The 27,254-nt window shown below is 44.9% G+C and overlaps 2 protein-coding genes and 1 non-coding gene across 5 annotated transcripts; 2 read left to right on the top strand and 1 right to left on the bottom strand.

Moving 5' to 3' along the window:
- The first annotated feature begins 439 nt into the window (after window positions 1-439).
- RPUSD2 (RNA pseudouridine synthase domain containing 2) lies at window positions 440-5,210 on the top strand. Of its 2 annotated transcripts, none has more exons than XM_051777020.1 (3): window positions 440-1,033; window positions 1,358-1,639; window positions 3,289-5,210. In XM_051777020.1, exons 1-3 carry the CDS (start codon window positions 569-571, stop codon window positions 4,162-4,164), a joined length of 1,623 nt encoding a protein of 540 aa, XP_051632980.1. In that variant the 5' UTR covers window positions 440-568; the 3' UTR covers window positions 4,165-5,210. The 2 variants fall into 2 exon arrangements, with proteins under 2 accessions (XP_051632980.1, XP_051632979.1); XM_051777019.1 differs by having other exon boundaries at window positions 1,358-1,654.
- Window positions 5,211-6,251: 1,041 nt separating this feature from the next.
- TRNAS-GCU (transfer RNA serine (anticodon GCU)) lies at window positions 6,252-6,333 on the bottom strand. Its single transcript has one exon. It is a non-coding gene; the product is annotated as a tRNA-Ser (tRNA).
- A 419-nt stretch (window positions 6,334-6,752) lies between these two features.
- On the top strand, window positions 6,753-27,013 carry KNL1 (kinetochore scaffold 1). Of its 2 annotated transcripts, none has more exons than XM_051776892.1 (26): window positions 6,753-6,885; window positions 8,890-8,944; window positions 9,364-9,403; window positions 9,620-9,679; window positions 9,872-9,933; window positions 10,437-10,492; window positions 10,826-10,862; window positions 11,399-11,436; window positions 11,789-11,841; window positions 12,746-17,806; window positions 18,436-18,580; window positions 18,691-18,758; window positions 18,886-18,984; window positions 19,962-20,077; window positions 20,304-20,394; window positions 20,868-20,984; window positions 21,486-21,573; window positions 21,982-22,035; window positions 22,457-22,496; window positions 22,615-22,716; window positions 23,176-23,276; window positions 23,540-23,608; window positions 23,760-23,869; window positions 24,405-24,523; window positions 25,650-25,772; window positions 25,879-27,013. In XM_051776892.1, the coding sequence occupies exons 2-26, from the start codon at window positions 8,910-8,912 to the stop codon at window positions 25,982-25,984; spliced, it is 6,990 nt and encodes a 2,329-aa protein (XP_051632852.1). In that variant the 5' UTR covers window positions 6,753-6,885; window positions 8,890-8,909; the 3' UTR covers window positions 25,985-27,013. The 2 variants fall into 2 exon arrangements, with proteins under 2 accessions (XP_051632852.1, XP_051632851.1); XM_051776891.1 differs by lacking the exon at window positions 6,753-6,885 and adding an exon at window positions 6,910-6,976.
- Window positions 27,014-27,254: the final 241 nt, after the last annotated feature.

Genomic DNA, 27,254 nt, shown 5'->3' with positions numbered 1-27,254 from the left:
GCTAATTTCTTGGCTTCTTTTCTCTTTGGGGCTATGAAAAATGCTAATTTCTTAGTCTTTTTTTTTTCAGTTTGGGATTATGAAAAGTGCTAATTTTCTGGCCTTTTTTTTTTTTTTTTTCCTGTTTGGGGTTATAAAAAATTCCCATTTCCCGGCTTTTTTTTTTTTTTTTTTTTTTTTTCTGTTGGGGTTATGAAAAATTCCGGGGTTAAGAAAATCGCTCATTTCTTGGCTTTTCCGTGTCTGGGGTTATGAAAAATGCTCATTTCTCGGCTTTTCCCTGCCGTGCCCCTCCTGCGGGCGGTGACTGGGGAGGCTCCCGAGGGGCCGGCGGACTGCGCTGAGGCTCGGGGCTCACTACTGGGACAGTTCTGAGGAGGGGACTGTTATGAGGTAAAGGAAGGCGGTAAATAAAGGTAAATAACGCTGTTGCCGTCTCCGACCTGTCCCGCGCCCTCCTGAGGCGTTGGGGGGGGCGGGAAAAGAGCGGGAAAGGGACGGGCGGTGCTGGGGGCGTGGCCTCTGGAGATGCGCTGCGCCGATTGGCCGCGCCGCCCGGCGCGCAGTGATGCGTCACGGGCTGCGCCGCGCGGTGTGTGCCACGTGGGTGCGCGGGGCCCGGCCGCCGCCGCGCCCGCCCCGCGGGGCCATGGCCGAGCCGGGATCGGGGCCCGGCGGGGCCCGGGACGAGGAGCCGGGCAAGGAGGGAGCGGCGCCGGCCCCCAAGAAGCGGCGGCTGGCGGGCGGCGAGCGGTACGTGCCGCCGCCGCGGAAGCTGAGCACCGGCGTGAGCTTCGGCGCCGAGCACTTCGCCGAGACCTCGTACTACTTCGAGGGCGGGCTGCGCAAAGTGCGCCCCTACTACTTCGACTTCCGCACCTACTGCAAGGGCCGCTGGGTCGGGCGCAGCCTCCTGCACGTCTTCGGGACCGAGTTCCGCGCGCAGCCCCTCGACTTCTACCGCGCCGCCGCCCGGGCCGGCCGCCTGCGCCTCAACGAGGAGCCCGTCCGCGACCTGCACGTCGTGCTCAAGGTGCGCGACCCCCGGGCCGCGCGGTCAGATAAGCCTGGGGAGGGGTTGGAGGGGACAGTCGGCGCTCCCGGGGAATCCCTGCCCCTGTGGGGTTGGGGTCGTGTGGACCCTGCAGCTCCAGATGTGCCCCACAGGCCCCTGGGAATGGGAATATATGCCACGGGATTCATGCGGGGACACGCACTGTTATTATCCTAAATCCGGGGTCCAGGAGAAAAGGGCTTTAGTTTCACACACACACAGGGTCAAGCTCCCTGTGCGTGACCACACTGAGCGGGGGTGTCCACAGGCTGGATCCCGGCTGACTGCCCGTATTCCCTGCAGAACAACGACTTCCTCAGGAACACGGTGCACCGGCACGAGCCGCCGGTCACTGCCCAGCCCCTCCGGATCCTGGCGGAGGACGAGGAGGTGGTGGTGGTGGACAAGCCCTCCTCGCTGCCCGTGCACCCCTGCGGCAGGTTCCGGCACAACACCGTCATCTTCATCCTGGGCAAGGAGCACGGGCTGACGGAGCTGCACACCCTGCACCGCCTGGACCGCATGACCTCGGGCGTCCTCATGTTCGCCAAGACCGCGGCCGTGTCCAAGAGGATCGACGAGCAGGTCCGGGAGAGGCAGGTCAGAGAGCAGCGGGGCCGGGAGTCGTTGGTACCGTGTTCTCCTGCAGCAGGTTTGGCCCAAAGTCAGGCAGATTTGGGGTCCAAACGAGCACGAGTTCCCTGAACAGGTTGTGGTCGAGTTGCTGCTCTTACCTCTTGGTGCTTCTCGTCCTTGACAGGATAAAGGCAGAGTGAAAATTTAATTGAGTTTGATAATATTGGATTGGAATTGGATAATATTGGATTGGATCTCCTCGAAATTTACCTGGTTTTGGTAATGTTGGCTTGGAAGGGATGTCCTCAAAATTTAGTTGCTTCTGGTAATATTGGATTGAAAATGTTAAGTTGAAAACCCTAAACATGTAACTGATTTTGGTAATACTGGGTTGGAAGGGATCTCTTAAAAATATAACTCATTTTGGCAATGTTTTGTTGAGAGGAATCTCATAAAATTTAATTGATTTTTTTTTTGAAAGACTGGATTGAGAGGGTTCTCCTAAAATTTAATTGATTTTGGTAATATTGGATTGGAAAGGATCTCTTAAAAATTGAACTGATTTTGGTAAGACTGGATTGAAAAGAATCTCCTAAAAATTTAATTGAATCTGGTAATATTGGATTGGAATGATCTCCTAAAAATTGAATTGATTTTGGTAATATTAGATTGAAAGAGATCTCCTGAGTCAGCTGAACTTGAGGTCTAAATGAGCCCAAGTTCCCCAAACAGCTCGTGGTTGTGTTGCTGTTTTTATCATATTAAGGATGAGAAACATCAAGAGATAAAGGCAGAGAAAAAATTCAGATGGGTTTGGTAATAGTGGATTGAAAGGGATCTCCTAAAAGTTTAAATGAATTTGGTAATTTTAGATTGAAAATACTAAGTTGAAAACCCTAAAAATTAATTGATTTTGGTAGTATTAGACTAGAAGGGGTCTCCTAAAAAATGTAATTGAATTCGGGTAATATTAAATTGAAAAGGATCTCCTAAAACTTTAATTGAATTTGGTAATAGTGGATTGGGAGGGGTCTCCTGAAAATTCAACTGCTTCTGGTAATATTGGGTTGGAAGGGATCTCCTTGAAGTTTAATTGATTTTGATAATATTAGATTGAAATATTTGGTAATATTAATTGAAAACATTAGATTGAACCCCCTAACCATTTAACTGATTTTGGGAATATCGGACTGGGAGGGATCTCCTCCCTTAAGGGACTGTCCCAAGGGACTGTGCAAACTGACTGGGACTGTGCAAAACAGTTAGAGAGCAGGTTTATTTGTGAGTGCACACATGTCAATCGTCCAGTCTTTCGGCTTTCAAATTCCCATTTTTCCAAAGTCTCTTGACCCAAACAAAACTCTTTCAAGGCTTGGCTTCAGGGCTGTAAAATAAAGGCTGCAGAGAGATGGCTCCTGGATTTAATATGAGGAAAACAGGCCGGACCCTTCTGTCCTTGATTTCCCAGCTAACTGGGGAAAATGTGAGGGGAATTTGGCTTTAAATAGCCTATTTAATTTTTTTTCCCCTCTCCTATTGTAATAAAATGCTGCCTATGGATGTATTTCATGGAAGGGAAAGGGGAGGAGGAGTAAGGATGGGGCTTGGGTGTATTTTCTGCTGTGTTTCCTGAGCCTTCCTCTTGTGTCTCCCGGTAGCTGGAGAAGGAGTACGTCTGCCGGGTGGTGGGGGAGTTCCCAGAGCATGAGGTGGTCTGTGAAGAGCCCATCCTGGTCGTTTCCTACAAGGTGGGAGTGTGCCGCGTGGATCCCAAAGGGAAACCCTGCAAAACCATCTTCCAGAGGCTCAGCTACAACGGGAAGACCAGCGTGGTCAAGTGTCTGCCCCGCACGGGCCGCACGCACCAGATCCGGGTCCACCTCCAGTATCTGGGGCACCCCATCGTCAACGATCCCATCTACAACATGGAGGCGTGGGGTCCTGACAGGGGGAAGGGCGGGAAGATCGGGAAAACGGATGAGGAGCTCCTGAAGGCGCTGGTGGAGGAGCATCGTTCCAAGCAGAGCCTGGAGATCTTGGGTATTTCCGAGGAGGACTTGAACTCCGGTGGTGAAAATAAAGACTGTGGGGATTCAGGTGACTGCACAAAGTCTGCAGAGGCTGACCCTCTAAATGGGAATTCCTGCCCTGCTGAGGATGTGAAGGATCCTGAGAGGGACACGAAGGATCCTCAGAGGGACGAGAAGGATCCTGAGAGGAATGTGAAGGATCCTGAGAGGAATGTGAAGGATCCTGAGAGGAATGACATAGCAGCATGTCCAGCAAACTCTGATATCAACCAGGAAACGCTTGAGAAAGACAAAGAACTCGATTCATGTGGGAATCAGGACGGGCAAACGGGACAGAAGGGTTGGGAAGAGAAGGACCCTTTATGTGTGGAGTGTAGGATGAGCAGGCGGGACCCTTCTCCCAAGGAGCTGGTGATGTTCCTCCACGCCCTGCGCTACAAGGGAGCAGGGTTTGAGTATTGCTCCGACATGCCCGAGTGGGCAATGGATGACTGGGAGGAATGACCAAGGATATCTTGACACCTATGGACACTGCTGGCTGGGAAAACAGCTTGGAAAGACCAAAGACTGACTTTTCAATGTGATTGAGGTGAACAAACTGCCTGGAGCTGGGGCGGGAAGGATCACTCTGTCCTGACTCCTGACACTGTGGAAAATGAGCAGGGAAACGGGGCCTGAGGTTTATGTTGCCCCCCAGTGATCTGGCACTTGAGGGCAACAAAGACCAAACTCTGCTGGTCACAGGCAGCTTTGCCTTCACCTCAGTGGATTCTGGATCGATTATCCACATGGATAATGAAGTGCATGCACTAAAAGTCAATAACTGGTTTGCCTGCTGGGTTCCTGTGTCTTAAAATACGAGCTGCTGGATGTCATATCATAAACCCCTCTATTTTTACGGTGGTTTATTGTCAGATTGATTTTAAAAGTCAAATATTGTCACTGAGAATGCTGTGAGGTAAAACCAGAGCACTGTGATCCCAACTTGTTTTGTGCCTGCTGTTTGTCAGCAAGGTCAACTTGCCTTTAAAATTCCTCTACCAGTATTCGTTCAAATAATTATTTAATTTAAGGTTAGTAGTTCTGGGTGCTGATGTCTTGATATTGGGCCTGGCTTTGGAGGTATTGGTCCCCAGATTTTGTCTTTAAGAGATTTGTTTAATATCAATTCAGTGTGACAGTCGCCTTTCAAGATAAACGAAAGCTGCTCTATGAACCAGAATACTTATTAAAGAATAATTTTATATTAATATATTCCCAGAATGATAAATACCACTATAGCTCTTATTTTCACCAGTGTTTACACAGTCAGTCCTTGGCCTCTGGGAGGGCTGTTATAATAATTTTGGGGACCTCAGGTAGCTATCCCACAGGAATTACAACTTTCCTTCTAAAGTCACTTGATGATGTCACCAGGATCAGGATGTGGATACTAAACCAGAACAATCCAGTGCATACTTGCAGTAGCTCAAAGGAGCCAAGTGATTTCTTTCTCTGCTGGGTCATCCAGCTGATGTGTTGAATATTTCCATAAAAATTCACTCAGGTTTGAGCTTTGTTCTTCCACATTCTACCTTAATCACAGATATTTGGAGAGATGATGCTAAAAATCAGTGTTCTTTAAATTTTTCATACACTGAAATACGTATTTCATGGAACTAAATGAAACTTGGGCACCTTTAGTGTATAAAAAAGGGTGGCTGCAGCTGTTACTGGATTTGGATGCAGGGGTAAGGGGAAGGATGTAGGGACAACAGTTATATTATACTTTGAGATGTCCCAAGTTACAGTGGGAGGTGTTTGGTAAGAAATTTTTACAAGAAATAAGCCCCTGAAAGGAATTTTCCTGGCTTGGGCTGGTAGTTGGAGGCTGGGGCCAAAGGGCCTGATGAGGAACTGGAGATCAGTTCTACCTTTTCCCTTTTTCCTGGAATAATTACTGCCTTTCACATCTTTTAATTCCTGGACAAGAAACCCCCGGGCTTCTGTTTCCAGGATACTTTAAACAAGGCAGATCTAGGCTTGATTTCACAACGATCCTACCACCAACCGCTTTGTATTTAATTTTATTTAAAGTTAAAACAGCGTTTGCTGTTTTGTTAGCAGGGAAGATGTCACTCTTGGAGATGTCCTGTCATAAATTCCCATATCGGGTGGGTTCTGAGGTAAATACTGGGTCCTGCCTGTGGGCAGAAACTTTTCTGTACAAAACGTAGGTCCTTAGAAGAATTCATTTCCCTCGTACAGCTTTATTTGGATACACCTTGGCAGTGCTGGGTAAAGGGTTGGACTTGATCTTAAAGGTCTTTTCCATCCTAAATGATTCTGTAATTCTGTCTTTACACTTCATCCTAGCTGTGGCCTCTAAATTCCTCAGGACACTCCATCCTGGCTCTGACCCCTGAATCCCTCAGGACGCTCCCGGCTGTGGTCCTAAAGCCCTCAGGATGCTCCATTCTGGCTGTCCCGGGTGGCATCTCTGCTTCCCCTTCTCCCCGAGGGGAGAGGTGGGAATTCCGCGTATCCGAGGGGATGCGCTTCCCTCAGAAACGGGGAGGAAAAAAAAAATTTTAGGGAAAAGCAATGATTTCCGACGAGGATGGGATTCGAACCCACGCGTGCAGAGCACAATGGATTAGCAGTCCATCGCCTTAACCACTCGGCCACCTCGTCACGGCAGGCTCTTCCTTGCCCGGCCTATAAGGAAGCGCGCCCACCGCCTCCGCCATCTTATCTCGCACGCCGCCTCCCCCCGCGCGGCGCCGCCGGCCGCGCGAACCTGCGCGGCCACAGCGCGGAGCGAGGCCACCCCAGGGGGACCGGGCACCCCGCGCAGCCCCGTGCGGTTACCGCGCCCTCCTCGTCACCGCGGCTGCGGGCGCGCGGGCCGCGGGTGGCGGCGAAATGGCAGCGGTGGGGCGATAAGCGGGGGCCGCCATGTTGTACGGCAAAAGGGGGGCCGCCATGTTGTACGGCGGCGCAGGCGTGTCGTCACGGCGCGGGGAGGGCGGTTGGATTTGAACGGGGCGGTGGCGCCCGGGAGCGGGAAGCGGGGTCGGGAACCGGGGACGGGGGAGCCCCGCCGGGATCCCCAGCGCGAGGTGAGAGCGGCTGCGGGGTCCGGCGAGGGGAGGAGGCCGTGGTGGGGCAGCGGGGGAGTGACGGCGGCCGTTTGTCCGTGTCCGGGGCGGATCCTGCGAGCGCGGGAGAAGGCGGGAGGAGAAGGTCGGTGCTGTCCCGGGAGCCGCTGGATGGAGGGAGGGCTGAGGCGTGTGGGGATAAACCCCCCGATAAACGCGGTGTGGATCGATGCGAAGTAATTCGTGGCTGGGGAACATTTTAATGAGGTGTAGTTAATGATACGAGTGATTAATAAGCGCCTGGGCTGTGGCGCGGGGACCGTGAGGGGGAACGGCCCGGGAGCAAAAAGAGACGGGAAAAGGGGCTCAGTCGGCTTGTGCCAAGGGGGAAAAGGCCGAGGAGGGCCGGGATGGGCGGCAGGGGATGGACTGGCAGGGCTGTGGAGAGATTCTTGTGTTTGCAGTGTCAAGTAGGAGAATAAAGAGGGATGGTCGTTTATCAACAGAGCATCTTCCCAGCTCGACGCCATGCTCTCGTTTCTCAAGGATTGTCGATAACTTCCAGGAAAGATTAGGGAAGAGCGGCTGAGGAGGGTGGCTGGGATGTGAATTCCGCATTAATAGCAAATTAATGTGCGATTAAAGGCAGAGCGATCAGGGGTTTTACAGCCACACGCTGCTCTCCCCCAGCACCTGCACGGCCTGTCGTGTCCCCTGTCCCTTCTCTGTGTGCTCAGCCTGACCCAGGACGGCTGGATTTACACCCAAAACCTTTGGGACCCTGGCCCGAAAGGTGCCTCTGGATTTGGAGCCCCAGAGCTGCCGGCCCTGGAAGCCAAGGGTCCCTCAGGCTGCTTTGGGCTGGGACCAGCATAAACCTGCTGGTCTCGGTGAGAGGAATTAATGGCTTTAAACCGAAAGAAGGGAGATTTAGGTTGGATATTGGGAAGAAATCCTTCTCTGGGAGGGTGGGGAGGTCCTGGCACAGGTTGCCCAGAGAAGCTGTGGCTGCCCCATCCCTGAAAGTGTCCAAGGCCAGGTTGGACAAGGCTTGGAGCAACCTGGGCTAGTGGAAGGTGTCCCCGCCCATGGCAGGGCATTGGAATGTGATGGCCTTTTAGGTCCCTTGCAACCCAAACCATTCCAGGATTCCGTGAATTACCCTGCAAAAATGAAACAGGAAATCAATAAAGTTTATTCCAACAAGTCAGCTTCTGTGTGCAAATACAGTGTCACTCTGTAAAGCTTTTCTGGTTCTCATTTTTTTTATACCTTCACATGTAACAGTGTCCTCAAAATAGTGCTTTTTTTTTTCTGTTTAGGCAAACAGAAATTTATTAATGAAAAATACCTAGTGTTTTTAGTGTTGCCTAAAAATTGTCCTGCCTTAAAATTGTGTTTGAGCAAAACAGAATGTTACTTTTCCCTTCCACTGTAACTCAAGCCAAATATATCATATATGACACCATATCATGCTATAGAATTAATATAATACCATATAATTCGAAGTAATACCCAATAATAAATTCCCAAGAGCATTTCATGTGATTTAGCATTCTGAACTTTCTTTTTCCTACCCAAGGCTTAGTTTTAGCTTGGAAAATCAGGGTGGGTTTGTGGTTTCCCTCAGCTACACTGAGGTAACTGCAGTGGTGGACAGGGAGAGCAGTGGATGTTGCTCATCAGAGGGAAGTTATCCATGTTCCTGAATTCCTGATAGTTTAAAGAAGATGGACTCAGGCTCTTCTGGCAGGAAGCAACAAGCTGAAATACCATAAATTCACCTTAGAGGGTGAGGAAAGTATCGATTGAAAAATGTCTTGTGTGTCAGAGCAAACTTTGTCTTGGATAAGGTTTGATCACATTTATCTCCAGCAGTTACCAGAATCTTAATTTTAAATAAGAGGCTGCCTAACCAGTAATGCTTAAACTGCTATAGCACAGTTTGCTGTTAGCACAATATATGTATAATGTGGAAATATGTATAATAACAGGAAAACGTGGAATTGAGAGGCCTGTACTTTCTGTAACCAGGGAAAAATGGAGAGAAAAAAATACAGCATCAAAAGCTAATAACTGATTGTGGGTTTATGCTGTTTTCCTGCTGAGGTTCATTAATGTTCTTGGATTTTGGTTCTGCATTCTGTAGGGAAAGCACATCCTTCAGCCATGGACAAGATTTACACAGACCCGAACATGGAAAAGTGAGTTGAAACCTTCTAAGGAATTTTACTGTGGTGCAAATATTGTCCTTTAGAGGCAAAACTTTTCTTAATGCACTCCAGCATCCCCTGAATGAAATGTGGTTTGCATTGCCAAGAAGAACAGGGAGTTTCTCTGACAGTGTTTGGGAAGCTCTGAGGGGATTTCGTGGCGGTGGATGGTCTGGAGATGAACTGACCCTGGGGGTGGGAGGGCAGTCTGAGTTTTCCAAAGCTTATTTCATTGGGAAGCAGTGCTGAAATGATCAATCTGTTCCAAGCAAGTCGTTTATTTGATTTCACACTCATAAAAATAACAGAGAAATCAGTTTATTAACCTCGAAACCGTGGCAGGGCTGTTCAGGAAATGCACCTCGGAGCGATTTCATATTCTAATACCCGTTTCCCTTTCTCCCCTCCAGTGATAACACGGAGCACATCAGAGGGAAGAGACTATCCTCCGTGAGTAACTTACAGCATTCCTCAAAATAAAACTCTGGGAGGGAGGGAAGGAGGAAAGGGAAACTGGGAGAGGAGGTTTTTTTTTTCCTCACTGGTGTTGAAGAAAAGCAACCTGTTAGATTGAGAGGCCCTGCTAGCTCCTAGAAACTCTCTCCATTCCAGAAATGAGCTCTTGGAGCTGGAGCTGCTCTTCTCAACTGTTCTATTTTCTTTCAGATTTTAAAGGCTCCGCGAAATCCTCTGGATGATCTGGGAAGTGGGAATGAACTGACCCAGGTAGGTCTATCGGGCCCTTTCTTCCCGATGGTCCTCCATGTGTTGCTGGTTAAACTGTGTCCCTGGAATAATGCAGGTGGTTTTAATGCACCAATTTTAATAATAGCACACTGGTTTTTTTTTGGGGGGGAGTCTGTGTTTCATGGAAAGCTGTGCTCATGGGTATCAAAGTGTTGTGTTTTTTATTGGCAGGATATTAATATAGAGAGGCGAAGGAAGAGCTCACGCCGTGTCAGCTTTGCCAACACCATCAAGTAAGTGTGAGCTGAAGGATGCAGGTCTGCAGCCTTTATTTAAGCATAAAATGCAGGGAATAATTTGTTTCCCCCCCAAATATTGCCCTCACTGAATAATCACAAATGATTGCAAGCAGCAACAAATTGGTTTTTATATTATATATATTTATATTTATTTATATATTTATGTTGATTTGGTTCGAACCCCGAAGAACCATTATTAATTTTCTCTTCCCAGCTGGGGAAAAAAACCCACAAAAGCAACAGTTCAGTGAATTTAATATAATTAGGAATTTTTCTTTCATGTTCAGTGTTTAGAGGTTTCCATCTTAAGTATCAAAATGGCATCATATGATATCATCTCCCTGTAAAACACGCTTGGGTTCAGTACACTTCTGGCTTTTGATATCTCATTTCAGAACACATGAAAAAAATTGAATTTAGGGCTGATTTTTTTTTTAAATTTGCTTTGAAAGAGATGATTTTGTATTTTAAGAAACTGGTGGGGTTTTTTTTCTTAGCTGCAGAGTCTTCCACCGAGATCTTAAGAACGGCACATCAGAGAGAGAAAATAGAGGTAAAACTCCTTTTTTATTCTTCTGATAGGATTCCCAGACTATTAACAACAAGATTTAACTTGGATTTCAGAGGTCAGGCTTGTCAGTCTGGGGAAAGGAACAACATGGTCAGATCTTTGTCCTGTGCTGGCTGAAAACCCCTTGGTCACAGCATTTTTGTCACAAGAAGGCACATGAAGAGAACTTCAGAACAGTTTCTGTGCAGTTCACTCTTGTCTCAGTGTTTTTTAGAATCAGAATCATGTAGGTTAGAAAAGACCTTTGAGATAATCAAGTCCAACCATCATCATGCTTCTCACGTTGTAATTTTGTCATGTGTTTGTTATTTTTAGAGCATGCAGCAGATAAGGATGATGTCTTTACTCATCAGTAAGTATCACGTCTGATGGATATTTATTGTAATTTGATATTTATTGCTAAACTTTTTCCCTCAGAGGCAGAAAAGATGTTAGTGTGGCCTCAAAGTTCTTGTATATAAAACACAGTGATGGGATTTTTAAAATTAAAATGACCTGGTGGTAAAATAACAGATTTAGTCACTTTGTATGTGTGAAGGGGAATTTCATAGAATCATAAGTTCTATGAAAAATAAAGAATTGATCTTTCTTATTTGTCACTGAGGAGTTAAACTGCCCCTGGATGTTGAGCAGTGGCTTGTGGAATGCTAAGATGAGATAATTTCATGGGGAAATTAAGATTGTGACTCAAATTAGAATATGTTGAAGACAAATACGTAGTGTCTGGTATCTGCTGCCCAATCCCACGTGGCATCTGCCACGGGGTTCTGTGCAACACAGTTCTCTGTCTGTTCAGTTTATTGCTCAAGGCTCCTCTTTGAAACCTTTTAACCAACTGAAATCTTCTAAACCTTCTAACGAGCTCTTTATCTAACCCGACTTTTGTAGGGATGAGGAAACTGAAGCTGTTTCGTGTGAGATCACTGGTGAGTTGGGAAATAAAATTAATAACAAAATGACTGTCTTTATTTAAAACTATTGATTGTGTTTTTAGTAATTTAGTGTGCCATTATTAGTAATTTTAACATGTCTAAAGTAACCTCCCTGATTTGGGAGGGCTCTTCCTGCATGGGCTTTGTCCCACAAAGCTGTTTACAAGGATCCTGTTGTAGAAGTCTGCGTGGCCCTTCCACATCCTGAAGGGAGCAGTGAAAACATTTTTCAGAATATGTTTGGGTTTAATTTTATCTATTTACTCAGTGCATTGAACCTCAGCACTGTGGATAAAAGAATAAAAAAATAGCACAAGAACTGGAGTATTCCCTTTTCTTTCCACAGGGATGAACACTTTGCTTCACGCCCCCATCCAGGCTTTGGTGCAGCAAACTGAGGTATGTGAAAGCTTTTAGTTATTTGGTGCTGAAAATACCAGTGTCCAAAATATATCACAAGAATTTGTGTGGTAAATGGTGAAAAATGTTGACTGTCTAAAAAATAAACCTTTGTGTATTTACAGAAAATTCTTTTGCAAGTGAATATTCTGTATTTTGAAGTATTTTCCTATTCTGATAGCCATTAGACTGCAACATGAATAACTCTTGCTTCTCTAACTTCTCAGTACTGAACTAGTTCCTCTATTCTCTTCAATTCTTATCTAAGAATATACAAAAGAGCTGATGTTTCACATGGGTCTGTGTACTTATAAAACAGCAAATATAATTTGAAGTAAACGTGAAGCTGTTCTTCATATATTCATTATACCTGATAAAGTGTAGTGTTCTGTCTTATTACTGGCCAGTTTTTGCCCTCAGCTTTAAAACTGTAAACCCTCTCTGTTAAAGAGAATAAAATCTCCCTAATCAGTGGTGGAAAGGTGTTTTAAAACATCCAGCCTGGTGCTGCTGCTTTGGGGCAGGTGCATAATAAACTGGGCAAGGAGAAACCTGTAGTTCCCTAAAATAAAAGGTGGAAATCACATCACAGAAAAATAGAAAATACTGATCCATAAGGCTCAGCAATTGTTGCTTGCTTACTAAGATGTGGCTGGATATGAAATGTAAAATGAGACACAATATGGTGAATAATTAAGTCACTGTCCTTTTTTTTGAATACGTTATTGCTTATCAGGGAGGCCTGTAATCAGTAGGTTGGTTTTTTTTTTTTGAAAAAGAGAGATATAGAGCTAGAACCTGAAGGCTGCATTAGCCGACTTCTGCTTTAAATAGAATAAACCACTGATGGTTTGTTTTACACGCCAGTCACTGGGTTCTTCCTTTTTTTTTGTTTTTTTTTTAGTGGCACGACGTGGACCAGGCTGTTCTGAGGGCGAGCAGGCAGGACACCACCCTGCTGTTCTCGGAGGAGAACGCGGTGGAGGTGACGACCAGTCACACGGCCCTGATCTCCCGGAACCTCGGGGCCCAGCCGGCCGACGGATCCGGCAAAACAGACATCACCTTCCTGGCTGGGCTGAGCTCCAGCCACGGCAGGGCAGAAGCCAGCCAGGAATTCGGTTTGCTCCCCGACCCCGCCAACCACCCGTGCCCGTCCCTGGAAGAGAAGGAAGCGGCTCCTGCTGTAAAAAAAGTAGATTTCAATGAATTTATGCGGAGCCTGAAGTCAAAGAAGGCGGCACCGAATCCTGCTGAGGGACCTGACAAGGAGAATGTTTTCTTTGCCCCTTGCCAAGGCTTGGAAAACGTGGCACTGTTGCCTGAGGAATTTGTCTATTCCCACGAGCCGCTGCACACCTGCAATGTAACACAGGTCTTTCGAGGGCAAGAAGGTGGGATGGAAATGACAAAATGTGAGGCAGCTGGGGTTAGGGTTCCGTTCTCTGGTGTTGGCGAGGCCCCACCGGAGCAGCTGGAGTGTGGGGATGTCACCCAGGCCTTTGTGGATGATGGGATGGACATGACAAGCAGTCACACTGCAAAAGTGTCCTTTCCCTGCTCCAGCGTTGGGAATCAAAGTGTCCACTTCCAAAAGGATTCCTCATCCACAGAGTTAGATAATTCTGTGTTGAAGGGAGCAGCTAATCAGAACCTGACTCAGCAGGACCCTCAGCTGTGTGCAGACAGGAAAGGAGCAAAGGCTGAAGACAGAGGAGCCCCTGCAGTGCTGAGAGGGGTGAGACAGGAGGCCAGGGCAGTGTCTGCCATCCGGGGAGCCGTGTCCTCTGAGACCGTCTTCCGAGGGGACAAAACTGTTGTGTTTTCTAAATGTGAGGACATGGAAATGACTGGGAATTACACAGACATCATCTACAGCAACAGCACCACGGGAACGGACGCTTTATGTCCTAAAACTTGTGAAAAACCAGGGAGTACAAACCCTGTGCTAGCAGGGAGTAGACACCCAGCACGTGGGAATGCGGACATCCCACAGGGTGTAGCAGCCGGAGATTATGGAGCTGCTGTGTCCTATAAAACCAGAGCACTTGAACTGCCTTCAGCCTCAGATGGACTTATGGAAAACATGTCCCAGGCTCACAATCCTGCTGCAGCATATGCTGGGTTTGGCTCATGTACAGATTTGGGTGCTCCAAAGAGCAGGTTCCATCCCTCAGCACAGCCTCAGCTGGTTCCTTCAGGTGAGAAGACAGTAATATTCCCAGGAGAAGACATGGACTTGACTAAAGCTTGTGTTAAGGAAGACAGAAAGAGTGTTGATAATGAACCTCCCACTGCAGTGTTCACCTCTGTCACCTGCAAACCTCATTTTCTGGATAACAGATCCACAGCTTCCAGTGGAGCTGAGCAGGAGGAAATGGAAATAATGAAATGCCACGCTGTTGTCATCGGTGATCAAAGCAGTGGGACAGCTGCAGAAACCAGACAAATGCTCTGTAAAACCATTCCAAGAAAGAACCAGAACAGAAATGTCATTGAGGGTGCATATTCCACAGATATGGACAAGGAAAATATTGAGGTGATGAGTATCAATGGGAATATTAAAAGGAACCAGGCTATTGAAATGAATACTAAAAATCTTCAGATGATTGGAAAAAACAACTTCCAGGCAAGTGATCTGAGTTCCTGTGCCAGGAGCACATTTTTGTTTCAACAGCAAAGCAGAGGAGTCCCTGGGAATGTCGTCACTGACACTGGAGCATCCCTGTCTTTGCGAAGCCAAGAAGTTGTTGGATCACGGCCTTTGGAAAAACACCTTCCAAACCCTTCAGTTTCCTGCACGAGCGACAGAACAATCATGTTTTCAGGTGATCAAAGCATGGACATAACCAAAGCTTATCCTGCTACCCTTGATAGTGCTCCTGTTAACACAGGACAAGAGTCCAATAATAATAATAATAATCAAAATAACACAGTATCCAAGCAGCTGCAAAACCAGCCCTTCCCATTTTCCGGTCGTCTCGGTGTGGATATCGCCAGTCAAACTGCAGCAATGGAACGTGGGGACTTGAACACGAAGAAGCAAGTTGTTACTCCTTTGGCTCCAAGTGGTTCGTTTATTTTCGGTAACAAGCCCGCTCCCTCTGGAACGAGAGGAAATGAGCCACCTGGAACAGCCTTGGGAATAAATGCAGGTTGCCAAAACTCAGGGAGGCAAGAGAAAACCCACCCTGTGAGGGCAGTAAACAAAGTGCTGCCAACTCAAGTAGATCCAGAGAGACTTTTTCCAACAGGTAAAACACATGCTTCAGGAGAGGATTTAAAACCTCCTCCCTCAGCTGATGGGCTGCGAGCTGGGACATCCCAACTGCAGAGGGGAAGTTCCCAGTTGCCTTTGTTTGGAGGAAAGTCAGTTGTGGTTCCCTCAGGTGAAAGCATGGGCTTGACTGGAAGCTCTGTGGTGAGGGTTCCAGATTACACCATCAACGTTGTTCTGTCACAGCCAAAAGCAGCGCCTGGAGACCCTGATCAAGGTGGAAATGGAATCAAACCCTTAGAAAGGGGGCCCACAATGACAGCAAATAGTCAGGAGCAGCCTGTGGGACAGGAGACCTTCTTGGTGCATGGCAGGAAAACGTTGCCCATGAGTAGTTTAAAGCATTTTGCTGATGAGAAACCAACCCTGTTTTCAGAAGATGCCGACGTGGACATCACCAGGAGTCACGCGATGTCAGCAGACAACAGAGTCATTTTCCAGAGGAAGACTTCAGACGATGCCACAGCCTTGATTTCTGGAGTTCAAACTTGTGTTTTCCCCTCTGACATGGAAATAACTAGACTCGATCCCTCTGCAGTCAGTAAATCCATGGGGAAAGCTGCATCTCAGGGGATGCTCAGCACAGCTAAAAGGACTGGAAGGGAAAGCTTGAAGGGAATACCAGGGGAGAAGACTGTTTTGTTTTCCCTGAGCAATGAGGACAATGACACGGAGATGACCCAGAGCCACACAGCTGCCATAGGCCACGGGATTGTGCAGGATGAGGGAGGGCTCCATTCCCTCTCTTCAGCTCATCCTGTGAGGAGTGTGATGTTCACAGGGAGCCAGGCTGATGTGGGCATTTCCATGTCTTTCTCTGCTGATAAAACCACAGGAATAGTTGTATGTGGTGTTCAGCCAAACTCTGGTGAGGAGGCTGGACTTCCCAACAGCCAAGTTACGAGGTTTCCTGAGGATGACATGGAAATGACCAAACCCTCCCACGGAGCTTTGGCAGAGAACCCCCTGCAGGGCTGGCAGCCTGTTCCCTCCACCTCCACAGTCCTGTTCTCCAGTTACCAGGATGCCATGGAAGTGACCAGGTCTCACTCCATTCATCCGGGTATTGGAGATTTCTGTGAGGACAGATGGATCCTGGCGGAGCAGGGTGGGCAGGAGGCTGCTGCAGGGGGCACAACAGTCGGTTTTGCTTTGGCTGAGGATATGGAGATCACCAAAACTCACACAGCCCAGGACCCACAGCCCATTCCAGCCATTCCTGCTGATAAAACCGTTGTGTTCGCCCTCCACCAGGATGACATGGAAATCACTGCATCCCACACTGCTGCTGTTAACAACAATATCGATGGATTTGAGGCCCACACGAGCACTCAGCACTTACCACAGCACACACACGCTGCGTTGGGGTCCTCCAGGGGTGGCATGGATTCCTCACATCCAAGAGACCTGAACTGTGAATATCCCACGAAACCTAAGGATCAGCCCAGCATTTCCTCTTCTGCTTCATCAGCCTCAGCGTTTCCTAATGAGAAAGGAGCCACCAAGGCCCCCAGTGGCACAACACCAGATCCCATTTATTCTGTCTCACTTCCAGAAAACACTATGGATTTCCAGGCACCACAGGATTGTGACCTTCCCATGGGGAATTCTGTCCCTGTAAGCAGGCAGCAGGATCTCACACAGCCAGAAAACCTGCAGTCAAAGGGAGCATCTTTGGAGCTCCCAGGTAATGGTCCTGTGGATTGCAGAGAAGGAATTGGCAATTTGGAATCCCACGTTGCCTTTCCCATCCAGGGATCAGATCCTTTGAAGGGTTCCCCAGATTCTTCTGGTACTTGGAGAAGCCAAGTAGTGAGAGAGGATTTGTCTCAACGTGGAGATTCAGCTCCAGATTTGGGCTTGGCTGGAGCAAGCCTCGTTCCAGCTGCTAACAAGGAATCCAAGGAAAATGAGGAGCTGTCAACCGAAGGGGAGACACCTCCACAAGACCTTCAAATAAACTCTGAACAAAGCGAGCAACCTTTGGTCAGTGACAATCTTTCACTGGAATTAATGGGTATTTTAAATGTTTGTTCAAAACTGAAGGATCTGAGAAGGAAATCTGCAGCTTTCTCCGTTTCCCAAACTGCTTTTCCTGACCAGTTGCCCAAATCCTCAGCTCAGCCAGAGGATACCTTGAAGTTGGGAAAAAACGCTGTCAGTGAAGCAAATAACTCCTCTGATAGCAAAGAGCAGGAGAACACAGGTCTGGAATCTGGAGGTGCTCCCATAGGCATGGCACCTCAGGACAAATATCCAGGAATAAATATCCCTCTGGGTATTTTCCAGCCCAAATTGCCAAACAGGAGAAATTCTTCTGTTTCCACTGTACAAGACATGAATGGGAAATCAGACAGAGCAGAAGCCCCAGTTCCAGTAAATGCTGGGGAAACCCCAGGTAACAAATCCACCAGGCAGAACTTCAGCCCCTCTCACTTCATAGCAGAAGAATTTCTCCCCGTGTGCCTGGAAGAAATGGATTCCAATGAATCTGTCAGCTCTGAACTCGTGGAAAAGGTTTGTGAGGACATAAGCAAAAAACAAATCTGCCACCAGGAAGAGGATCTGTTCGGAGAGACAGAAACTCACAATGCCAAAAGATCTTTGGAACAAGATAAAGAGGATCTTCAAAGCCCAAAGAAGGTCAAGAGGCATGAAAACGTGGATGTTGGAGCACAAGACTTGCAGGTGAGCCTTACCCCTCACTGTAAGGATACACCAACAGGGCTTTGGGCTAAATTTTTGGGGTGTAAGTGGATCTGTTGGCAGTTTTCCTTGTTTTTCTTAACCGCTGGTTTGCTGTCATTTTCCTGTGTCGTTGCCTGTGTTTTTCGTTGTTTTGCCAAAATAGAATAATCAGGTTGATTATTCAACCTTCCTGGACCAGGCAAAATGGGCAGAATAAGGCATTTGCCAGTTTTAAGTCATTCTCTCCATAGTATCCTTTTAATTGTTTCTCAACTAAATGCTCTTAGTCCTCTGAACTAAACTATTTGCTAGTTTTGCCTTAGGTACAGCGAGGCCTAAAGTAATTATCTATAACCCAAGCATGGCTGTTTAGTTTGAATTAATGTTGTTATAGACAGCACAAATTGCAGTTGAACCAGGAAAATCTGTGCAAAGACAGAACATCCATCTGACCTTAAAAATAACTTCGTAATCATCAGTATAAAATATAAAGATATAAAGATCTAAAATGTGTGCAACAATCTAAATTGTGAAACAATTCTGAATGTCAAGAAAGAACTACAATAAACCACTTAGATTGTTTCATATAACTGTATTAACTTTTTTTTTCTTTAATTTGTTAATATTAGGTTACTTTTGCTGCTGTGACTCAGAACCAAGTAGAAGCTGATGAAGGTGGAGAACCTCCAAATCTCTCAGCTAAAATCCCTGACTGTCCTCAAAGCAGTGCCAGCAGCTCCTTGGATTCTCTTAGGGCTGACGCAGAATTAACAAGTAAGGCTCCCTTTGGGATAAGAGTCCCAAAGCTTGTGTTCTCTATCCTGTTAAAATATTATTAACCCCACCAATATTCCCCCTTTTCCCTTTCTGTTCTCTTTTCCCAGTCCAGCCCAGCAGTCATGTGGAGTCCCAGCTTCTCACAGACAGCATTTGTGAAGACAATTTATGGGAGGTATGTCCAGAGGCTGGAAGACACCAACTTCTTGTCCTAACAGGAAAATGCTGGTGTATGTTATGCACCAGTAACTGTTCTTGCTTGAAAAATGGACTTATCTGTACGTTTTTCCCCAAATTTGCAGAAATTTCAGAGTGGTGCTGTCACAGTTGGGGAGTTTTTTACCCTTCTCCAAGTCCACGTTCTGGTCCAGAAGCCCCGGCAGAGCCACCTGCCAGCCAATGTGAGTATCTCTCCTTTGACAGGAACAATATATTTGACCTTAAATTAGATCCCTTTGTAGGTTTGGGTTTTAATTTTTAGCAACTCAAAGGACTTTAAGTGAAAACCAGAAGATTTGTGTCTCCTCACCAGATACCATCTACTCAGGATTGCTGTTCTTGGATGAATATGCTAATTCTTGCTTTTTTAGATTCTTTTGAGGATGATAAATTTGAAAGTAAGAATTAGGAACTCAGTCTAATCTTTTCACTATCTTTTCACTGTGTCCATCTACTGACTGCAGCTACTACTCTGCACTCCTGCTACCTGTTGTATTCTCTCCTTTAGAAATGCTGCACCATGACATCACTGCTCTTTATTTCCTCCCCTGAAGAAAAGGGGAAGAAATAAAGAAGTTTGACTTCTAAATCTCTTCTGTTTTTATTTAAACTGCTGTCCCAGCTTAGTTAGTTAACTTTACAGATTTATTCATACTGAACCGTCTCTAAATATTCATCAGGCTTAATAACTCTGCTACTGTGCATTAGTGACTGATGAAAACCAGACACCATCCCTCCAAAAGCCCCTGAAAACTTTCTCTGAAGGAGTGGAATTAATTAATGTCAGTTATTTGTGAGCTTTACTATATGGCCATCTTAGACTGTAATACCCCCCTCATATTTGTTTGTGGAATAAAGCTCAATAAGGCTTTATTCTGGGAACTTTGATTCTGAATTAAGCATAGTCAGCTTGTTTTATTGTGGAGCACTCTTGCTACCTGCATAACACATAGATGTATTTAAAGCCTTCATCTGAAAGGGAGTGAACCTCTTTCAACATTTAATTAATTCTTTTGAGCTCTAGCGATGAGACACACGTCCCAAAAGTAAGCGTGAGGAAACACAAGGCATGAAAACGAAATTGAGTTGATTGGAAGTTACTATTTCTGAAAAATATGTTGGGGTTTTTTTCCCTCCTTTTCTTCCCTGTTTTCCCCAGTGTGCAGTGAGTGCACCTCCTACCCCAGAGGATCTCATCTACAGCCAGTACATTCAGCGGCCCAAGCTGCGGATTTACGAGGAGGATTGCCAGGCCCTGTCTCAGAAAATAGATGAGTGAGTGCTTTTCCAGTCACACACTGTATCAGTAATTCCATTTCTTCACCTCTGCTTGCATGCAAATGCCCTGAAGAAAACTTCATACATTACATATAGGGAAAATAAAAACACATTTAACCTTCTTTATGCTGGTGGCAATTTTATTACAGATTTAGAAATTAATTGTATAAATACCAGTGTGCTGCTCTATGTGACCAACAACTTTTTTTTTTCCATATTTCAGGTTAAAAACATATGCAAATGTCCAGGATCAACTCCTGGTGAATGTGAACAGGAGTTTGTGGGAAGTAATGAGAACCTGCTCTGATGAAGAGGTAATGCTTACACATAATGAACAAGTGGTTGATTTATGTATTCCAATAAAATAAGAACCAGAATGGTCACAAAATCACAGCAGGTGAAACAAGGCAAAATATTTTCTGAATTGGAAACTTTTAAGAATTTCCAGCATGTCAGAAGAATACAAGGATATGTGTCCTTTAAAATATATTAAAGGGGAAAAAATTACCCAAAATTATTTGCATTTAAAACCCAGAAGCATTATAAAAGTGTCCCACTAGAATTGAGAAGGTAGATCAAGAGATACTGTTTTCTGTGGTTCTAATGCCAAGGATAAACAAGAATAAAGATCTAGTCCATGAAAATAAAGAGTCAAAATTGATCAAAGACAGTATTTTTCATAATTCATATTTAGATATAGGATATCACTACAGTTTGGTTGTGAACTAGAGTCAGGAAGGGTTATATTCCCATTCACTTTCTCTTCTGTATTTCCCACTGACTGCAGCTGAAGAACTTTGGAGCTGAACTGAACAAAATGAAATCCTATTTCACCAAGGAGAGTAAAATCTTGGCTCACAACGAGAAGGAGACATTGTACAGCAAACTGGTGCAGAGTGCCCAGGTAAGGAGCCACAGCTCTGCAGAGATTTGGCTTTAAAAAAGGAACTTCTACCATATTTCTTGTCTTTAACTTCATGGGAGCTTAATTATTTTAGTATGCATTCTCCTGGAAGTCTCATCCTTTTAAATGCATTTCCCTCCTATTCATATGCAAATTGAATGATCTTTAGGGTCGTTTCCAACCCAACCCATGCAGGGATTCTCTGGTAAGTAACAAGGAAATGACACAAGTCATGCATTGTGACAGGATCAGAAATTTGTATCTATTAAAGCTCTAGGAATTCATTTATTTCCATGTCTTATCCCTCATTAGGGAGATACAAGTAAGTATTTAGTACTTGCTTACACATGGCCACTGCTTGTCTGTTGCCTCTTCCCTCTAATGACAGATTCTATCAGCTTATTTAATTAATGAGCAAACAAAGAGCCACGTGGTCATCCCAGAAGAAAATTTAGCTTGTTAAAAAATATCACTGACTCAAGTACAACTTTCCCATCTTAGGAACAACATGGAAAGCTCCAGGCAAGAATAGAAAAGGTGGATGAGCTGCTGAAGGAGGGAGAGAGCTGCCTGGTTGCTCTGGAATCAGGTATGAGTTTCCAAACAGGTGACTTATATTCTAATTTCTCCTCTTCTTTTCCTCCAGAGCTGCTGTTCAAAAGGTCAGTTCAGGATTCTGTGTTTGTGGTTGTTTGACACAAGCTGCTGTCATAACTTGGCATTGCTGCGTAACAATGCTCTGTATTTTCAATTCTTTTCTTCCAGTGCCTTAAGTAGAAATCACATTGCACAGTAGCAGCTTTGAAACAATGCAATAAAAGGAGCTTTCACTGTTATTACCACTTTTTGAGGTTTTTTTGTAGATACTTTTCCATATTTTTGTACATTTTTCTTAGTCACCCTTGAAATACTGAGATTTCTAGAGCCCACAGACAAAATAGACTCTTAAGTATTGAATCTGGGAGTTCTGCACAGACCTGATATTTCTTTCCCCTAGATTCTTTCTGGGATGAAGGGGATGAAGTGGAAGGAGGGCAGAGCCTACAGAAAGGTAACAGAACCAGCTGAATGCACTTTTTGTTTGGTACTTTAAATTCTGGAGAGGATGATACTGAACCCCTCATCCTGATGTATCAGCTCTGAAAGAGATGCAAACACTGCTGTATTTTCTACATTGCATGTAACTAATTATACAGATGTTAATGGATGCAAATACCTGTTTTTCCCCTGGAAACATGGAATTTAGAACTTGCTACAGTGTGACTTTAGGAGTCATATTCAGCTGTCATATTCAGCACATTAATTGTTCAATGATTACAATCTTTGACCCCTTATCCAGGCAGGGGTAACAGCCACCAAGTTGAGATCCTTCCTGTTTTTAAGAACAGTGAGTGCACAGCAGATTAGGGCTTTTTGTGCTGCTCCTTTCTCATATTTTCCCTTCTTTTTCTCATTTTTTCCCTTTCTATTAGAACTGGAAAGCCTCAGAGCCCAAGAAGAGGAACTTGAGAGGTAAGATGTCAGAGGGGATGTCAAGGATGTCACAGTATTATGTGCACACTAACTTTTTAGAGGCTGGTGTGTTTTTAACTACTGTGCCACATCCTGTGGGATTGGTTTATCCTTGCAGAGAACTGTCAGAGATGGAGACTGAGGATGAGCAGATGCTGGTTCAGATGGATGAGCTCAAGAAGGTTGAAAAGAGCTGCCGGGAAATCCTGGAGAAATATGAGTAAGGAAAACAGCCTCAGGTTTATTTTTTATTAGCTATTTTTAGAGCCTCACATTTGTACATAAATGTGTTGGCTTTGTTTTTCCTTGTTATTTGATGTGGGAAATCTTGGGATGCCCATCTCCTTGCAGCCTAGGATAAGGAATAAAGCCTTGGAGAACTTCCATGTGTTATTCCATCAACAGCTTTGCTCTGGTGCTCTGTGTTCCAACATCCAACTCTCCCCCAGTTCCAAAATTAACATTTATATAAAATGTATGGTATTATACTTGCATTCCCAACAAATTTTTACATTCTGTTGGAATGTAAGAATCTGCTTGGAATTGGAAAATTCATTGGTATATTATGTGGTAAGAGTTGAAAGTGCATTGAATACTCTGATCTTTGTCCCTCAGGAAATTGTTTGGGTTGGTTGGTTGAAACTTGGGGTGATGGTGGGTGTTTTTTTCCCTTTTTCAGCTTCACTGAGTGGGAGATTGCAGAATGGAGTGAGCAGCAGGCAGTCTTTAATTTTCTTTATGATTCTGTGGAGCTCACAGTCGTGTTTGGACCCCCAATAGGTGAGTCACAACATGGGTAGGTCTGTGTTTTATGAATTTTAAATGTTAGTTATAGAATAGAAACCTGAAATTTCCACATTTGTGAAGATCTGCTGAAAGGAAATACAAAACATACTCCACTGGGTAAGCTGAGATAGGTGGCATGGCTTTGGATATGTTTTTCATATGAAAATTCAGAAAGGCTGTTTCTGCAGAGGAAGAGCTGTAACTCCAGAACTAAGTATGGAAATAACTGTTTGGTTTTTTTTTCCTTTCCTTCTCAGATGGTGATGATTTTGGTGTAGATCCTTCCAGAACCATTGTTAGCCTGAACTTCGAGTGCTTCCTGGATGGTGAGATATTCTTGGGTAGCTTGAAAGTAGCAGCCCTGCTAATCTCTTGTTGGGAAGACTCTAAATTTGTGCTTTACCTGCAAATGCTCTATGAAATGGCTTTTCAGAGGTTCCTGGCAATGTGTTTTTTTTTTTTTCTTTTGTGTTACAGTGGAACAAGCTCCACCCTCCTCGTGTTTAGTCCAAAGGCTCATCTTTCAGTTTATTGAAGGTCAGGGAAGCTGGCAGGAAAAGTGTCCCACGCTGTACTACTTGCCCCAGGTAACATTCCAGGGAACCTTATAAGACTCTGAAAAAAAACCCTTAAATCTTTCCTGTCACAGAGAAAATAGGGCTGATCCTGAGAACCAAAGCACCTTCATGAAAGCTTCAGCAATGCAAGCCAAAATCTGCTTCAGGAATATTCTGAGGTGTGAGGGTTAAAACCTGCCCCTGAAGGCAGGAGTCCTAAAAGCTGGAGTTTATTAAAAGCCTTTTTTTTTCTGCTGCTATAAAAATAAAGAATTAAGCTGAAGGCCATTCTGCCTCCTAAAGAATGTAGGTTTAAATTGCCAACCCAAACTTCTTCTGGGTTCCTGCCTGGCTGTGACAAGCCCATTGACAAAGCAGAAAGGAGAAACTTAAAGCAAAAAATGTACATTTGTTATACTTGTACAGTTTCATTTTTTCCATTCAGACTGAGATAGCAGTTAAACTACCCTTATTTTTTATACTTTCTAGGATAAACTGTGTTTTCAAGTGTCACGTAGTCACCACCTGGGTGTTGATGTGGTTCCTTTTCTGATTGCCCCCTCAGGTTCTCCATGACATCTCCTTGGTGGTGAATCGTTGCAAAATCCTGGGAGAAGAGATGGAATTTCTGGAGAGATGGGGTGGAAAATTCAGTCTCCTGAAGACAGATATCAAAGACACAGAGTGAGTAACTTCAGGTTATCATGATGGGATTCTTGGGGCTGTGCAGGGCCAGCAGTTGGACTTTGATCCTCGTGGGTCCCTTCCAACTCAGGATATTCCGTGATTCCATAAGATGGGGTTCACAGCAGTCCTTCAGAGGCTGTTTGTGGATAATCAGGAACAAAACTGAAATATTTTCAGATTGGTTTTGTTGAAGTTGAGATTTTATGCTGCTGTTTTTAACAGCAATTTAATTTATTTCCATACACTTGAAGATATACATACATACATACTATAGTATCCTAATGTGTGGAAGTGAAGCTGTTCATGGATCCAGCCACTTCCTGACTACCAGACAACTTCTCCTTCCTTGCTATTTTCCTGCTTGACCTGACTCTGAAATATTTAGGCCAAATTGTAGCAATGCAAAGGAAATAGAGCCAAGAGTTTACCTGTAGCTTAGGGCTTTGTTTTTTTTAATCTTCTCTTTGCCTCAGCCAAGCAGAATCAGTCCCAGAAGGATGGATGCAGTGAAACTGAAGTTTACTTTCTTTACTTTTCATTTTCTCTTGCTACTTCCTGATTTTGTAGCATGTCCCAGTGGGGTAAGACGAATACAGCTTCACCTCATCCTTCCATTATTCATGTATATCTTTAATTAAGAAGTGTCCAATAATTAGCTAACTCTCCCCACCTTGGTGCTGTTCCCAGAGGTTATTCTAATTTTGTGGTTCCCTTTGCAAGAGTGCCAAAAATCCCATGGAACTGGAGGCAAGTGAGTCCTACTTAAAACTTTGGAAAACTTTAACTACCTGGGAATATTTTATGCTAACTAGAAAACATGTATTTTGTTATCAGTCTCTGTTATTCTCTCTTATTAGTCTCTGCTCTCCCATAATTTTTGGATGGTTCCGTATTAACTTTTCCCGTGAGGGAAGTTGGGGCTTTGGATTCTGAGGTGTTGATAAAGTGCAAAGGGTCTCTTTATCTGATTTCTGCAGTTCCTGTGGGTCTGTGCTGGAACTCTTTGGAAGTTCCTGAGCTTTGCTGCATCGGTGACATCATTTATTCCCACTCCTGGCCCCGATTCCGAGGTGGAAGCAGCACATTTGACTATTTTGCATGGATCTTTGTGTTTGTTCCACAGGGTGAAGCTTTTGTTCTCCGCTTCCGCAGCTTTTGCCAAGTTTGAGTTGACTCTGTCTCTCTCTCCCGACTATCCATCTGCTCCACTTCCCTTCAGTGTCCAAACCCACATCGGGAATATCGGGTGAGTTGAACAAGCACCTCTCCACATTACTTCATTCCACACTAGGGATGGGGAATTAAGCTCTCCAGATCCTCTCCAACACTTGTGATCCTTTCATCTTCCCCAGGAAGGAGGAAATTTCTGCTGTTCTCTCCAGTGTTCCAGTTGGTCACCACTATCTGCGGAGAATAGTCACTCTGATCCATCAGAATCTGCTCCAGGATCCCAGATGATCCTCTGGATGCATGGGCAAGACTGGAGCAGTTGGAATGGGTAGCCTTTGAGTTTATTCTTGTGAGAATTCCAGCTGTCTCTCACCAGACTGGGAATGCTGTTATGCCCCCCAGCTCTAGTATTCCTGCCTATTTAGTATTCTTGTAGTTTGCACCAAGTATTCTACTTGGTGTAGACCACGAGTTTTACAAAAGCAGAGGTGTCTGAAGAGGAGAAGGAAGAAATTCCTATGTCCTTTGTAAATCCAAGCTACCTTTTGTCTTCTCTCAGTCACTCCAGGGGATCGTGACCCCCTTGGAATGTCATTCCTAACATGGATATTCTTCTGCCATAGCCTGTTAATTTAGTTCTGGGGTGATTTACAAAGCTCTTGGACAAAGCAATGATGAGGATTCTCTAAATTAACTGGACTGGAGTTTACTTTCACTGTCATAATTTCATTACCATGTACTAAATTGCAGATCTCACCAGGTCTGCTCTTTATTCATCTGCTGGAGCCTCTCCCAGTTCGGACACTATATCCCTGCATCTGATTCATTAACCAATTAACCTGTAGCAATTAACCATGTGGCCAAAGTCAGAAATATTTTTGGAATTAAGACAGAAAATCCCTGTGCTTGACCACTGACTTTGGGATGAAACAGCCCCAAAGCTGTTGGTGTGACTGAAGTTTGTTCTGAGGTCCAGCACAATCTCAGGATGCTGGTGCATTGTCCCAGTTTGGAACCCCTTGGAATTTTAGTAAGGAGACAGAGCTCCTTAAATTTAGGAGTACCTGTAAGATTTAGCTTGGTTTTGTGTATATCTTGTATATTATGTGGGTTTTGCTGTTGGGTTTGGTCTCCCCCTGGCCAAGTTACGGAGCAGAAGCACCAACCCTGGCCCAGCTTTCCGTTCTCCAGCTGCAAATCTTCGTATCCTGTAAAATATGTTGAATTTAAGAATGTTTCCCTGTGTTTCAGTTTTTATATATTTTGTGTTTTTATAAGTTTTCCTTCTGTTTGGAAGGTGGAAGTTCATTAAACGTTGGAATTAGCACTTTTCCTGCTTCCAGTGGGGATTACTGGCTGCTGTATTTAAACCGCTGACTGCAAATTTGATACTAATATTGAAATAATTTTGTTAAATACTTCGGGAAGACTTTTCGTAATACGAAAGAAAAGGGGAGAAAAAGGGAAAAAGAAAAAAGTGGGGGGAAAGAAAAGGGAAAAAAAAAAAAGGGAAAATAAAATGGGGAAAAAAAAAGATAATAGAAGAAAAGGAAGGGAA

Source organism: Manacus candei, unplaced genomic scaffold (assembly GCF_025592945.1).
Source record: "Manacus candei isolate 608988 ecotype Guabito, Panama unplaced genomic scaffold, ASM2559294v1 h1tg000009l, whole genome shotgun sequence".
Classification (NCBI taxonomy): domain Eukaryota; kingdom Metazoa; phylum Chordata; class Aves; order Passeriformes; family Pipridae; genus Manacus; species Manacus candei.
The sequence above is the reverse complement of the archived record's forward strand: the minus strand, read 5'-3'. Positions and strand labels throughout refer to the sequence as shown.

What these genes read in the sequence shown, in the direction of transcription:
- KNL1 (XM_051776891.1), top strand. An exon ending in CGCTGTACTACTTGCCCCAG is followed by an intron (nt 23,870 to 24,404) that starts GTAACATTCCAG and finishes TTGCCCCCTCAG; the next exon opens with GTTCTCCATGACATCTCCTT. An exon ending in ACCCACATCGGGAATATCGG is followed by an intron (nt 25,773 to 25,878) that starts GTGAGTTGAACA and finishes CATCTTCCCCAG; the next exon opens with GAAGGAGGAAATTTCTGCTG.
- RPUSD2 (XM_051777019.1), top strand. Translation starts at nt 569, where the DNA reads ATGCGTCACGGGCTGCGCCGCGCGGTGTGTGCCACGTGGGTGCGCGGG. An exon ending in ACCTGCACGTCGTGCTCAAG is followed by an intron (nt 1,034 to 1,357) that starts GTGCGCGACCCC and finishes TATTCCCTGCAG; the next exon opens with AACAACGACTTCCTCAGGAA. An exon ending in AGCAGGTCCGGGAGAGGCAG is followed by an intron (nt 1,655 to 3,288) that starts GTCAGAGAGCAG and finishes GTCTCCCGGTAG; the next exon opens with CTGGAGAAGGAGTACGTCTG.